Below are 16033 nucleotides of genomic sequence, written 5' to 3' on the forward strand. Positions count from 1 at the left end.
TGACTTGTCCTTTTATACCGTCGCCAAAGGTAACTTCACCTTTGCTTGTGTTTACGTTACTCAGAAATTTAGCATTTCCCGTCATATGACGTGAACACCCGCTATCAAAGTACCATTTTCTTCTCGGCCTGTACTTTTGGAGTGAAAGGATACGAATGAGATATAATCTGTCTTTTTCACCCAGATTTGTCTAGTAAAGGGTTGAATGTTCTTGTTTTTGAACTTCTCGATTCTTTGATCCTTGTAGAAGTAGTAGCATTCTGGTCTGGCATGACCCCGTAACCTGCAATAATGACATACAGGGTTATAAGATTTATAATATGGCTTGAGTGATCTTACTGTACCAACGCGACGTGTCGCTGTGCTAGACTCTGGAATATCACCTTGACCAGGGCCTGACGCTTTGACAAACACCGTTTTGTCTTTTGAGCTGTTTCCTGTGAAACCTATACCAAATTTTGCTGAAGTCTTTCTTCCAGACTCAAGGATTTCGTCAAGTGTAGACGTGGTATCCATCATTTGGATTTGGCGTTTGTAGGTGTTCAGCTCCTGTTTCAGAGTCTGTACCTCTTGTTTCAGTTTTTCTTCTCGGGCCAATGCCTCTTTAAGGAGCAGATCCCTATCGGCTATTTGAGTTTGATACACTTTCTTTGCTGTTGTTACAATCCCTATTTCACTAGTTAATCTACGATTTTCTTTCCTTAGTGTTGCCCATTTGGGATACAATTTATTAAACTCAATTTCAAAAGATGATTCACTTGACTCTAAATCTTCTGCAGAATTATACTCGCCTCCTTCTGAGTCAGCAACATCTTCATGACACGGTTTAGCAGCCATATGTGCAGTAAAGGCAACAAAATTCCCAGAAATTTCGTCTGAGTCAGATCCTCCTGTTTCACCGACTGAGTCATTATCACTCCAAGTGATTGCTGACATGGATTTCTTGCGTCGAAGATAGGTGGGGCACTCTGCTTGTACATGTCCGAAGCCCTCACATTCATAGCATCTGATCCCTTTACTGGTGGATTTCTCTTTGGACTGTCCTGGACGTGAGCCAGAAGACTTGAAGGTTGATGAACCGGATTTAGAACTCGTTTTAGATGATGACGCCCCCTTTTGCATATTCTTGTTTCGTGAACCTTTTGACACCTGTTTCAAAAGTTTAGAAAATTGTTTAGTAAGAAATACAACGGGATCATCACCTATTTCATCTAAGTCAGGTGCACAATTATTTTCTTCAGCGGTAAATGCTACTATTTTTTGTTTTTTTGTGTGATCTGTTAATATTTCCATCTCATAAGTTCTTAGATTCCCCATTAGTTGTGTTACAGTCTTTTTCTCCCAGTTGTCATGTTCCTGGATTGCTGTAACTTTCATCCGGAACCGAGGTGGCAGCGATCGTAGAATTTTTTTCACCAACTTTTCTTGAGTGAACGGTTCTCCGAGGACCATAGCTCGATTTGCTAGCTCTTGCACACGAGTGTGGAAGGTCACGATGTTTTCATCTTCGTTCATCCGGAGCTCCTCAAAGTCTGACTGTACCAGTTGCAGTTTCGATTGTTTTACCGACGATGTGCCTTCGTAGGTAGCCTCTAGTGCTTCCCATGCGCCTTTAGCTGAATCATGGCCTGCAACAATAGGAAATTGACTTTCATGAATTAGCCCATAAATAATATCTAGTGCCTTATCGTTGTGTCCAGCACTTGTTTTCTCAGCTTGGGTCCATTCATTTTCAGGTTTCGTCACTCCAGTTTCATCCTCACTGGTACTGGCTTTGGTTGGATGTTCCCAGCCTGTTACAATGATACACCATACTGCTTCACCTTGTGCTTTGAGATGAGTGCGTGTGCGCACCTTCCAATACGCATAGTTGTCACCGACTAGCTGGGGAAGAGCTTTAGTATGCTCCATTCTGTAACACTCAATAACCCGTGAGATTGAACAATTTAACAAAATCAGAAATAATAATACTAACCGCTGAAGGATTGAGATCAAGGGGCACGGAGTAGCCAGATCGTCAGACTAATAACTTAAGTCTGGTGGCTCTGATACCAATTGAAAAAGCCCGTGTATCTTGAAATCAATTTAACACTAAGGATTCTACTTGATTTTATATTACTAGACAATTTCGCTGTTTAATTAAATCAATTCAATCAACATATAAATAACGAAATTGAAAGCGTAAATAAAGTAAAGACACAGTAGAATTGTTACGCAGTTCGGAGCTCCTTCTCCTACGTCTGCGGGGCAACCCACGTCTGCCCAATCCACTAGATGTTCACCACAGAGTATTACAAGAGGTAACTACAAACGGCTCACAGCCTTTACCACTACAACTCTTCTAAAACACCTACTCAGGACTGAACCGTGCATGCCATAATCATCTTTGGTGTAGCACTTCAGCTGTCACAGGTACTAGCTTGTAGTACAGATTTAAATCACAATTAATATAATCAATATTAAACCAGTAAAGTAGGAAGCTTGCATATGAGATCAGAATTTCAGAATTGGCAACTTCCTCTTTCATTTTCCCTTCCTTATATACTGTACGTAGCTTCCATTTCACCATGCCTTGATTGTAGCGTTCATATGTGGCTTGAAATCTTCTCAACCACTCATTCTTTTAATTTGAGATCTTCAGACTTGCTCCTTTGTCCAATTCATTAACAATAAATCTCCACCACACATTTTAGCTTGGTCCAAAGTACTAATTACAATTCATGCTAATTAACATTACATATTAATAAAATAAACTAATAAATTAGCCAATCTAATATGTACTATTTTGTACACTTACAGTTTCAAATGTTCAAAAGTAGGGAATGGAAATAAGTATAAGGGCAAAAATTTGTGTGAGACCGCCTTACCGTGAGATGGGTCAGGTCAAAATAAAAATGTAATACTTATACGTACAAATGTAATATTAATTAGGAATAAAGTATTTATTACTTATATGAAAAAATGTAATACTTTTATATTTTTATTTAAAAATATTACATTTTTCTCAAAAGTATTATATTTTTCCTTATAAGTAACAAACACTTGTCAACATTACTTATTAGGGAATATGTAATACTTTTGCTGGAAACTAATATTTTTATATCAAAATGTAAAGTATTACATTTTTTTCTCATAAGTATTGCGTACATTTTCCCTTATAAGTAATAAACATTTTTTTTAGAGGAAGTAACAAACATTTTATTCCTGATTAGTATTACATTTGAGCTATAAGTATCACATTTGCTCATATAAGTTTGACATTTGCATGTTGACTCGACCCGATCCACGGATAAGGATGCATGAAACAGTCTCATACAAGTGCAACTCAAGAAAAAAAAAAAAGGGTGGGGGGGGAATAGTCTACTTTTCTTCGTTTGGTTTTCAATTATTGATTTTCATTATTTGCTCAAATTTCTAATTTTGGCAACAATTTCTTAATCTAACGCTAATCCCAAGAGTATCATCTTATTTTTTAAAAAATATATGGATCATATTATTATATTCGAGTATTTAATTATTAGAATCAAATTTGATAATAAAATATAAAAGTGTCAAATTAAACTTTATATTTAATATAGACTATTAGATGTGGTAGCAATCAAAACGTGCACTTACAGCCACAGCTTGGACCGACTAACAAGTTATCTCTTTGTTTAATTTTCTTTGTTTGATTTTCGGTCATTGATTTTTCATGCTTTGAGGTTGACCCTTGGATTGAGCTTCACTAGGAAGCATTTTTTGAACATGCATGGAGTATAAATCATACTTTTTAATATATATGTACTCCTAAGGCTTAAACATGAGATCTTTGGACACTAGGCTTGTTTATCTTATAGTGGTCCTTTGTCGACTAGTGTTAGAAGGTTAGTGTACACTCTCGAGTAGTGACTACGTACAGGCTTCTTTTGTCACCCAAAAAAAAAAAAAAAAAAAAAAAAAAAAAAAAAGAGAGAGAGACCTCTTAAAGGCGCATTATCTTATTCGCACTCCATGGGTCCTATTTAATTTTCTTCAAGGTATTTTATAGTGACCAATTGAGGAATATGAAGTAGTTGAAGGTCACAAGTTCAATTATTTTCAACACCTTTCCAGTCGAGCCTATCCCACTAAATCTTTGTCATGTTTGATTTTTATATTTTTTTTTTGTAAAATTTATATTTTATATTTTTAAATTTTGGATTGACGAAAATCAGGTACAGAAAATGTGGTACGAACTAGTAGGGGTTCAGATGATCCACACGAGAGATGACGAACTGTTTTGAACTATCATATATTCATATATTTGACAATTTGACATAATCACAACATGAATGAGTTGTGGCCACATACTTTAATTGGGATATATATCACTTTGAAAACTATGGTTCTTTATTAATATATTTTTTTTGTGTGTGTAGTCCAGAATTTTCACCGTCGAACACAGTAACTAATCCTCTTGCTGAGTTGTAGGCATGCAACTCTATTACCAACATATAGTAATTAGGGATGACTATGGGATTTTAGAAATACTTTTGGGAAATGGCTGTGGTTTTGCATACATACGAGGTTAGAATTGCATCCGTGTATGTATTGGTAGCTCAATTAATTTCTGAGGAGTTGTAAATTGTGTGCAAGCTAGGATATAGGATTGAGTCATGACAGTAGTAGTGTGGGAGTTTTATTCTCTTGTGAAAATGTTTGTGAGTATCAAACACTGGTCATCTTAATTAATGAATTGCTAAGTTACCGTGATTTATCCCCATAATTTTGTAACGAAGGATTTCGCTTTTTATGGGCAAGATCTATATATGGGTCATATGGTAACATTTTCTATTAATATTTCCAATTATGGTGATAGTTTAATATAGCCACTATGGTGTGGTTTGTAACATAAATAACAGTTTTCGTTATAGAGCACATAGGCTATACATGTCGTTGCTCCTCTGATTCCTTAGGTTATGGCATATACACCATCTATTTTGTCTGGAATGAAGTAAGTGTTAATCACTTTATTACAGTTCATGAGAGGGTCCAATCCCAAGCTTGTTATCCAACACGTTGAGTTCACCCAGTTGTCTGTGGTATTGGTGACGTCCAAAACTTTCGTTTCAAGAGAGTGTCCTAAATGGTTTTGAGTTAGTTCGTTATTTAGTTATTTTAGATTAATTATTTTTGGGTTATCAGTTATTTGTGTAACAAGTTGGGATCTCCAACTTGAGGGAGAGTGTTATGGAATATATTTAATATATGGAATCTCTATAGATTAGACCGTCGTAGGGAGGTAAGCATATGGAAACTTATTTCCTATTCGAAGTCTTCTAGCATATATTTATAGGGTTTTATATTCTCTTTTTAATAAACAACTGATGACAACATATTCAGAAATATTTTCTTTACTTTCGTAAAATACAGGAAATATGGCCTACAACAATTTGGGATGCAACTATGACAGTCGTTATACCCTACACCACGGCGCACATAGCACTGTGCGCCGCGCGCCTCCCAAAACGACGTCGTTTTGGGGTCGTTTTGGGAGGCGCGGTAGGAAGTTGCTGGGATTATGTGTATTTGCTCACACAATTATGTGTATTTGTTCATACAATTATGTGTATTTGTTCATACAGTTATGTACATTTTTTATACAATTATGTACATTCTTTTTATACAATTATGTACATCCGAATCAGAAAATTTGTGTGTATTATGTTAAGAGTTGATGTATATTATGTTAAAAGTTTATGTTTATTATGTATTATGTTAGATTATGTGTATTATCTTCTAAAAAGAGTATGTATATTTTGTTATATAATTATGTACATTCATGTATACAATTATGTGTATTCTAGTATAACATTATGTACATTTTTTAACAGCGAGTTTTTTTTAAAGAAAAAATTACTGCCATTCACTGGGGCGGGAAATTTCAAAAAAAATAAATAAAATAAAACGACGTCGTTTTGCATCTGGGCGCACAGTGCAACGCGCGCCGTGGTGTAGGATATAAATTGCCCAACTATGATGGGAGGTTGCTCCATTCTGTATCGCTTCTATGCCCATGAACATTGCATGTCCAAGCACGAGTGGGTTGTTATACCATGGAAAACTATGATTGATATTGTATTTGTGAATTCTGATTTAAAATTTGTGTGTTTAGAATTAATATATTATATTTGTACTTACAGTCAATGTTTCAAAATAAGTTAGGCGTCCCCTAGTCGTCGAGGGACGAGGGGGCGCCGATTTTCCGGGGTCTAGGTGCCCGATTTTTTATTTTTTATTTTTTATTTTTATTTATTTTTATTTTTTTAAAAAAAAAAAACAAAATTAAACTAAACTTTGTAAAAATTTAATAATAAAACATTAGGTTTCTCTAGTTTTCTCTTACAAACTATTTAGGTAAGTAATTGTAAAATTGTTCAAATTATTGTTGAAACCATCTAAATACATAAAAAATTAAAATTAAGAGCAAAAGAAGCAATTTTTTGAGAAATTGGAGAGGCAAACGGATAATCGAGTCAAAAGTTATGCCTTGTCATAGTTTCTACACTTTGCAACTAGTAGAAACTTCAACAAGTCAACACTAATATTGTAAAATGCGGTATTTTGGTCATTTGACGGTTAAGCCGGCTAGGCGGCCGCCCGACCGCGGAGGAGGCCGATTCTGGCCTTCCTCGCCGCGGCCGGGCGGCGCCTAGCGCCTAGGCACGATTTTTGCAACACTGCCTATAGTTAATAATTTATGTATATATGTAAAAAAATTGAAGGCACATAACATATAATTAGTTAATTACTAACACATACCATGATAAGAGCATTCCTAATTGTTGTAGTTTTTAAGGAGTTTTTGCATGTGTGATTAGGAGAGAAGATGAAAAATAAAAAAATAAAAAAATAAAAAAAAAAACATGAGTGTCAGAATTTTAAAAAAAAAAAAATGTTAAGAAGGGGTCTAGGTGCGTGCAGTACATGTGCCCAGAGGGCGCGCCAAGTACGCTCAACGCGCAGTAAATGCACAGTTGTTTCCTTTTTCTCTCTCTTCATTGGTCAAAAAAAATCATTTCTCCTGCAAATATAATTTCTCCTCTCTCCTCTCTCTTCCAAATCATCATCTCTCACCTCCAACTCATCAAAAAAACCAAGAACAAATTTCTATTTGAGATGTTCTAACTAAAGATACAAATTATTAACTGTTGGTACATAATATGTTAACTGCAGACACATAAGAAGTTGGATAACATGTTATGTGTTTGCAGTTAACAAATTCTGTACCTATAGTTAATATTTTATATGTTTGTAGTAATCATGTTATGTGTCTGTAATTACCATATGATTTAGCTTCAATTATTTTTTACAGGTATAGAAACCGTTAACTTGAGATACAGAATCTTTTAATTACATGTATAAAATTTGAATGTTATTTTTGTTCAAGATCCACAATACAAGGTAGACCATGGTCTATTGTATAATTTGCCCGTGTTGTGAAGGACGGGTAAGACCATCTCCAACCTACATTACACCAAACACCAAATTTCTCAACTAAATGTCACATCAAAAGGAATATTCTCAACATATTCTCACACCAAATTTTATTCATCTCCAACCCATTTACACCAAAACACCAAATATCTACACTAAAAGAATTTGATTTCTCAATTATTAGTTCGAATTTAATTAGTTTAATATAATTTAGTTCAAACTTAATTAGTTTAATTTAAAATATAACTTGTGATGTAAATAATAGTTTTTATTAATATTAATTTTTTAAATAACATTAATAATTAAAAAATGAATTTAACAATATTTTTAAAAATCTATTTTATTCCACAATAATAATATAGCATAAAACATGTAGTACATTTAACATAAAACATGTATTTGAAATTTTAATTAATATATATTTAATATTAGTCTTGTTTCGATCGACTCAATAAGATCTTTAAAATAGTATAATTTATATTTATTATTACAAACTTTAAATATAAGTATTTAACAAAATTCAAAAATCACATATAAAACAAATAAAGATACATTTAAAATTAGAAAAGGAAATAAGGGTAGGAATGTAATTTGATTGCCCCTCCTAGATTTGACGTTGATAAACTGTGTCGCGTCATATATGGTGCAACACTGTACATCAACGCCAAATAATTTGGCGTTATACCGTTTTGGTGCCTCACATTAGAGCTTCAAAAAATGGTGAGATGACGAGATGGTGTTGATTTATGCTGTTTTACTGCCCCTCGAAGATGCTCTAAGCGGTTACACAATTACATATAATTAACATGTGTCAAAATAATTTATTTTATAAACAAATCATGCATTCATGGGAGAAGTGTGTTTAAGAGAGTTTCTAAAAGAGTAAAAAATTAAAGTAAAGCATTCCTCTTTTATATTTGATTCTCTTAATTACTTTGTGATGAATTGAAGCAAAGTATTAATTAAAGTCATTTGATTCTCAATTCATATGATTTAGGAAAAATCATTGTTTTGATCTTTCAATTATTTTGCAACTATTAATTTAGTTCCTAAGCTAATTTTTAATGTAAACGAATTTGGTCCTCGAATTGTTTTAAATTCACCAATTAAATTCCTTTGACACTATGGTCAATCGTTATGTTGTGGAACCGTGTCCACCTTTCATAATTATTGAACTATATGTTCATAATTATAAAGCTATATATTCATAATTGTTGAACTTCATATTCATAATTATTGAACTCTATATTCACAATTACAGAATTCTATGTTCATAATTACTGAACTATATTTCATAATTATAAAGCTATACATTCATAATTTTTGAACTTCATATTCATAATTATTGAACTCTATATTCACAATTACAGAATTCTATGTTCATAATTACTGAACTATATTTCATAATTATAAAGTTATATATTCATAATTTTTGAACTTCATATTCACAATTATTGAATCTCTATATTCATAATTACATAACTATATGTTCATAATTATGTTCACAACTCTATGTTCATAATTATAGAACAATATATTCATAATTTTTTAATTATATTTATAATTTTTGAATTATATATTCATAATTTGCGCACTATGGTCCTCCAGGAAGGACCATAGCTGGTTAAAATTTGATAGTTGAAGGACCATACATAGTTAACTTAGACCACAGATAATAACAATTTGAAAGTCAAAAGATCACGTGATCAATTAGAAAATTTAGGACTAAACGTGACGAAACCACTATACTCGGATGACCCAAGATAATATTAACTTTTATTCATTTTTATAAATAAATGATGGATGCAAGGAGGAAGTGTGATGTTGAAGAGTTTGTAAAGAATGGAAGTAAAGCATTTCTCCGTATGATTCTCTTAATTGCCTTGCTCTAAGAAAAGTATTGGAGCCATTCATTCTTCTACACATTTTTGAATTCATATGCTATATATAAGTGTTATTTAAATGTGTGGATTGGAATCAAGAAGACAAAGATTCTCATCGGCAGCAGTCTTACATTCTCTTCCATTGTCATCAATATAGGTGAGTTATTATATTAATTCCTCATTCATCTTTCTGAAAGCAATGTGTAATAAAGCTATATAGTTTCTACTTTCTAATGAACTAAATATAATTAATACATTCCTTAACTTGATGCCTTTGATTGTCATGTTTTGAAGTAACTTATTGAAGTAGAGTTTTCACATAATTGATCTATATATAGTATATACGAGCTAGCTGAATTGACATACACTTTGTAAAAACAACATGAAAATGATCATGATTAAAATCAATCCAAACAAGTACCTAATTCTCTTTCTTATATTTGACAGACATTCAAAAAAAAGTTCTTTCTCTATCAAAGACAATGACTTCACAAAAACAAGCAATTCATATTGATGAGACGATCATCGTGGAACAAGTAAAAGCCACGCATAATCTCAATAGTGGAATGGATGTCAATGCGACTTTTGTTCTCAATTGTGTGGAAGACATTTTCAACTTGAATACGGTTTGTTAATATATTCATCATTTACTTTCATACCTTTAAAGCATTTTTAAAATACCATTGCACGCACCTATAGTGATTTAATTTTATCACACAATAACCTAAATGCATTACAAAATATAAATGCTTATTAGTATTATGTATCATGAAAGTAACCACGCAAAAATTTCACAAATGGTATTAATTACAAACAATTTAATTTGAAATGGTTTCATTCTAGTTTTCATCACACTTTTGTGCAAATGGAGCATGAATTTAGGTTCTACAAGAAGCAATGCAAGATAAGTTACAGCTACAAAAGCATATTCAAAAGAAGATCACATTACATGTATTGCAACTCGTCTTTGAGGTATGCTATATAAATCTCTTATTCCGCATAGTAATATATAGTTCAAATTATTATTATTTAAAAAAAAATTATTTTCATTTTTATTTTCAGATAGAGTGCCGCTGTTTAAATCATGTTGATAGTCACTCAATAGCAATTCATCTATTGAGTGTGCTATCAATGTATCCATGGCATACGAAGGTAGTGATGATGCTTGCATCATTTGCGATCATATGTGGAAAATCTAAAATTGCGTTACAATCATGCTATCGAAGAGGATTGACATTCAACTCGGGAATTCTGAAGCAAAGTCTAAAGTCAATGCATTCCTCTGACAATGAAAGATTAGTCATTAACGACTCAATAAAATCAATCTTGGACCTCACGAAGCTTACAATTGAGCTTCGAGATTCGTCATCAATGATTTTGACTAATTATTGGATAGCAAGATCGGTTGTTGCTTATGCTAGTCATCTTATTTTGGGCCTCGAGTAAGACCATTTAATTTAACTTTGTATAAATTATATACATTTGTGTTTGAGGTACTTTTACCCAAATCAAATTTATACAATAGTACTTATAAATAATTAATTATAATATCTCATATAAATATATAAAAATTATCTAAATAATTGATTTATTTATGTTTTTATATTTTTTAAATTAATTAGCATTGTTTTCTTTTTCAGGTCCCAAAAGCAGCTAAAGGAACTTTCCAATTCATCCACCAAAATCAAAGAGATAATGACTTTTAGCCTCCCAGCACTAGGTTGGTTCAATATTTTAATATATAGTTATGCAATGCTTATAATTAATGTGTAATTACATAAAATATATAATTTATATTTCATCTTCTTTAAGCTATTATAAATTGACTTAAAAGTCAAACTTTGTTTTGCAGTCAAATGATTCATAATTTTTCTAAAGCAGGTGAAAATTATTGGAATAATTTATTAAATCAAAAATCACAGTAATTTGATGGATTTTAGTACAAATTAGTGTCATGTATATTGATGGAAGAATAACAACGAGATTAATTATAGATTTGTGTATGTAGAGGTGAAAAGGACGGAAGAAAATTATCATGCGTTGTTAAATGCTTTTCATAATTCTTCAAATATTGTGGAAGTTCTTAAATTAATATTCAATGTCAAAAATGATAAAGAGAAGCCAATTCTTGACGGCATCAGGATGCGGGTATGTATCATCCTTTGTTCTTACTTTTCTTATAATATATTTGTAAAAAAGTCCATAATCAAGTGAGAACCAACATTAACCTGCGAACTGCAAACTTGTGAACGATTGCACCCCACTTACTACATGATTGCACCGTACCCAGATGGGGTTGCACCGTACCCAGATAGGGTTGCACCGTAAGATCCTCCAGGCTTATCTGGAAGTCGTAGCAATACAATCATGTAGTAGTTGTAGTGCAATCCTTCATAATTTCGCAGATCGCAGGTTAAGGTTGGTTCTCCCTAATTAGAAATCATTTGTGAAATACTAAACTTGATCTGATCACCTCTAAATATATCTTTTATATTAGGAACACAATAATAGGCCTGTGGGATTACATTTGTTTCAAGGGCAGGGAGTGCTATTGTTGATATCATCCGGCAAACATTTCCCCTTTTATGCATATTATTATGCTTCCGAACGAGTAAAGATGATTTGGGTTCCAATTACAAATGATCTGGAGGAGGAACATATACAAATGCCTGACCGTAAGTTTAACTACTATTGTGTATTGGATCCACAAAAATGGATTGCGCCAGAATTCATAAGATTTCTTAGAGACGAGTGCTTTCCAACCTTTCAAGTCGGAGGTGATCCTATTGCCATTTCATTAGACAACCGAGGAAGACTAGTCCATTCTAATGCACTGCACATGATTTTCACATGGGGATTTCAACTAACTAATGAAATAACAATGAGATCAGGTGACATAATTCCTTCATTAGAAACCGAGTTGAGGGAAAGGACTTCTGATGCTGACCGTGTGATCGGTGATATTGACGAGCAAACCCAAGAATTTGTGAGAGAAGTTCGCAAGAAGATCAATGATTGGGTGGAGGATATTATGACAAAGACTAGAAGTTCGGTATGTTCATCTTATATAATTAAACTCTTTCTTAATTACTTGTTTCATGTACTTGTCAAATTGTATCATTTTATACAAATATAATATTTTTATTCATCAGTACCGCTCTTACAATTATACAAGTGAAAGAGAACAAGCTCTATGGGGTAAAGAATCTTGGAATCTCAAGCTTGTGAGTAAAAATTACACAAAACTTAAGAGATGGGTGAGTCAATCTTCAACTTCGTTCTACTTAAAAAAATTTATCATGTCCTCTTGCTTAGGAATTGATTATTACTCCGTATTTAATTTGATATTTTTATTGTTTAATCAATTTGGCCCAGTTTGATAACATATAGTTAGCTTATCAATCAATTTTGGTTTATTTGACCACTATTAGCTGTTTGACTTGGTTAAACAATCAATATGAGTATTTGATTAATTAGTTTTTTGTAACAATTTATTGCTCTAAAATGCAAAAATTTGCTCAAAGTAGTTTTTTCGATCAAATATTTTGAGAAAGTCATTTTGCATGTAATCAGCTATAAGTTATAAGCTATCAACTAACTGCTAATTAATTTACCAAACATTTTTTTACAATCAGTTAATACTATCAACAATTCAAACGACTCACTAAATCAATCAGCTAATAGCTATTTACCAAACACCCCTTTGTATAACACATTAACAAAACATTGTTATACGGATTTTTCTTTGAACAGATTGATGATGAAAATTACATTTTCTTATGCGGAGGCAATAACAACAAACAAGTTCAAGAATTTACTCGTAAGCTCGAGGAAGTTCGTTCCAAAATCCAAGTGAATATAAAAATTGCCTACATTGGAAGAAGTGGAAAAAATGTCAACAAGGTGAGAAGCGTGTGTGATTATGCATTTAATTCACGCACTGATAAGTTCTTTTGGATACGACTTCGCATGGCATCGTCTAGGATTCAATATTTAAGTAAGGCTGGGCTTGATGAAGAGAATGATGAAATTATGCAAGGACTCAAAAAATTGTTAGCGTACGAAGCTGAAGGTTCGGCAGTTGGAGTATGGGCATTGTTAAGCAAAGGGAACAGAATAATTGCATGCGACATGGGAGAAAAAATTTACGGAGTCATGAATGAGTATGAAAAATGGGAGGACAACACACAAGAGAATGGATTTGACAAGGCATTTAAGGATTGCTATGAGACGATGCTCAGTTCTTCCTCTCTTACTTTAACTCAACACCCCTGTTGTTCTCTCAATTACCCATCTAATTTGGACGAAATCTCAGAGACCGTATCGTGCCCTCAATGTAATCATAACATGCAAAAATTTGTCACCTTCTCATGTTGTCATGGCTCGACGACTTCTCTGCATAATTTCAACATGATGAACTAGCTAGTAAAGCTATAATCTGCATTGCACTTTTTACTTGTAATGTATTTGTTATCCAGAAGTAAGAACATGTGATGTATTTGTATATCTTCTGGTGCTTTTTTAATTTCTTATATGGAAAATGAAATTTTGACATCTCCTTAATGACATAAATTTTGTTAAAATTAGCCTATAATTTATTGCCAAATGAAATTGTAGATGTCATGCTCTCTACATGTTTAACAATTATTCATTCATAAAACGTAGGCTATGTTTGGCAAACCTAACTGAAAAGGTAGTTGAAAAGCTATAAGCTAGAAGCTAAAAACTGAAGAGTTGTTAACTAGCTGATTATGCTTTAAAAATAATATAATAATCACATTATTTAAATTTTATGAAAATGTCCTTTTTAGTCATTTTATATTTATCAGCTTATCTACTTTAAGCATAATTAGCTAATTAATAGCTCTTCAGTTTTCAGCTTCTAGCTTATAGCTTTTCAACTTTCAGCTAGGTTTGTCAAACATAGCCGTAGTAAGCATCAAGAAAGTATAGTTAAACATAAATGCCAAAAAAAAAAAAAAAAAAAGGTGTAAGTGAAAAGCAAACATGAAGAGTGGAGAAAAGTTTTTGCTTGTTCATCACTGAAGTTTCCTTCAGAAAAAGCCATCTCTACATCCATCTTTCATATTTTGCTCTTTTCTTTTTTTTGTTGTTTATTAGGGCCTCCAAATGCGGAAGACTAAAAAAAAAAATAAAAAAAAAATAAAAAAAAAAAAAAAAAAAAAGACTAAAACGGAGGTTGATGGATGCCAAAAACTGTTATATATAGGTATTTGGATTAAATGATCCTTATGATGAGAAAACTAAGAATCAATCTCAGCTTTATATATATATATATATATATATATATATATATATATATATATAACAGATCAGATTAAATTTAAAAAAAAAAAATACGATGATACTTTTGTAATTATCACCAATTTACTGTGCAATCTTTAACACTGTACTCTGCACTTCTTGAAATTTTCCAGAAATTCACATTATGTTGTTATAAAGTGCACATTTAGTATTAAAAATTGCACTTTGCAAAATGTAGGAATTTAATGCACTTAGGGTTTGGATTTTAGAGTTGATAACTGAGCATTTTTGTTTTATTTAGTTTAGGTGTTCACTTTTTACTGCTTAGGGTTTAACATTTAGGATTTACGTTTACAATTTAGTTTTTCATTGATTTTTTAAAATTAAAGTTATCCCGATATGCACATTATGTTGTTAAAAAGTGTAGAATATAATGTTAAAAGTTGCACGGTAAAGTTGATAATGATTACAAAAATTCCATCGTGATTTTTTTTAATTGATCCGATATATCCTATTTTTACCGATATAAGGATGACATTCGTTCTTAGTTTTCTCTTGGGAGTGTGTTCTTAAAGGATCCAAAGTCTCTCTCTCTCTCTCTCTCTCTCTCTCTCTCTCTCTCTCTCTCTCTCTCTCTCTCTATATATATATATATATATATATATATATATATATATATATATATATATATATATATATATATGAGTAAATACCCAAAATAGTCCCTCGACTATAGCTAAATTCACAAATTGGTCATCGACTTTCAATTTCAACCAATTAAGTCCTTAACTTTGTAATTTTAACACAATTTGGTCCTCTGTCTATTTGATCGTTTGTTGACTGTGATTTTTGAGGATATATATGCAATTTCATGGTCCATCGTCGATTTTCTAATGTTCTGGTTGCATTTCCCGACCGCACTGTTACACTTGAATCCACTGTCGAAAGCAATCTACCAAATCTGGTCGCCTTTCTTCATCCTCCCTTTGGATTCAATGTAGTTGAGTTCGTACCAGAGTGAAGAAGACGACGTGTTTCCGAATCAGTGCAACGCCATCTTGGAGGCCTCCATGTGCTCCGACGAGAGCTGAAGGTTCTTCTGGAGATCGTCGATCACGGTCAACAAACGGTCAAATAGATGGAGGACCAAATCGTGTCAAAATTACAAAGTTAAGGACTTAATTGGTTGAAATTGAAAGTTGAGGACCAAATTGTGAATTTAGCTATAGTCGAGGGACCATTTTGGGTATTTACTCTATATATATTGAAGTCGGTTCAGGTGCGGGTGGGCGCCTCAGGTGCGGGTGGGGGTTTAATCTGAGCCATTGATCTTGCTTAAATCAAGGTCGAGGATTACACACACACACACACACACACACAAAAAAAAAAAAAAAAAAAAAAAAAAAAAAAAAAAAAACGCGATGGCATTT

General features: G+C 32.6%; 2 protein-coding genes across 2 annotated transcripts; both read left to right on the forward strand.

The window, feature by feature from the left end:
* Nucleotides 1–9451: 9451 nt before the first annotated feature.
* LOC109179347 (protein SIEVE ELEMENT OCCLUSION B-like) lies at nucleotides 9452–11198 on the forward strand. The gene is made up of 6 exons (XM_019328852.1): nucleotides 9452–9495; nucleotides 9786–9964; nucleotides 10221–10310; nucleotides 10401–10780; nucleotides 10979–11058; nucleotides 11191–11198. The coding sequence occupies exons 2-6, from the start codon at nucleotides 9821–9823 to the stop codon at nucleotides 11196–11198; spliced, it is 702 nt and encodes a 233-aa protein (XP_019184397.1). The 5' UTR covers nucleotides 9452–9495; nucleotides 9786–9820.
* A 148-nt stretch (nucleotides 11199–11346) lies between these two features.
* Nucleotides 11347–13773, forward strand: LOC109179402 (protein SIEVE ELEMENT OCCLUSION B-like). Its single transcript, XM_019328898.1, has 4 exons — nucleotides 11347–11486; nucleotides 11836–12390; nucleotides 12491–12595; nucleotides 13092–13773. Exons 1-4 carry the CDS (start codon nucleotides 11481–11483, stop codon nucleotides 13758–13760), a joined length of 1335 nt encoding a protein of 444 aa, XP_019184443.1. The 5' UTR covers nucleotides 11347–11480; the 3' UTR covers nucleotides 13761–13773.
* Nucleotides 13774–16033: the final 2260 nt, after the last annotated feature.

This window comes from Ipomoea nil, unplaced genomic scaffold (genome assembly GCF_001879475.1).
Source record: "Ipomoea nil cultivar Tokyo-kokei standard unplaced genomic scaffold, Asagao_1.1 scaffold0900, whole genome shotgun sequence".
Classification (NCBI taxonomy): domain Eukaryota; kingdom Viridiplantae; phylum Streptophyta; class Magnoliopsida; order Solanales; family Convolvulaceae; genus Ipomoea; species Ipomoea nil.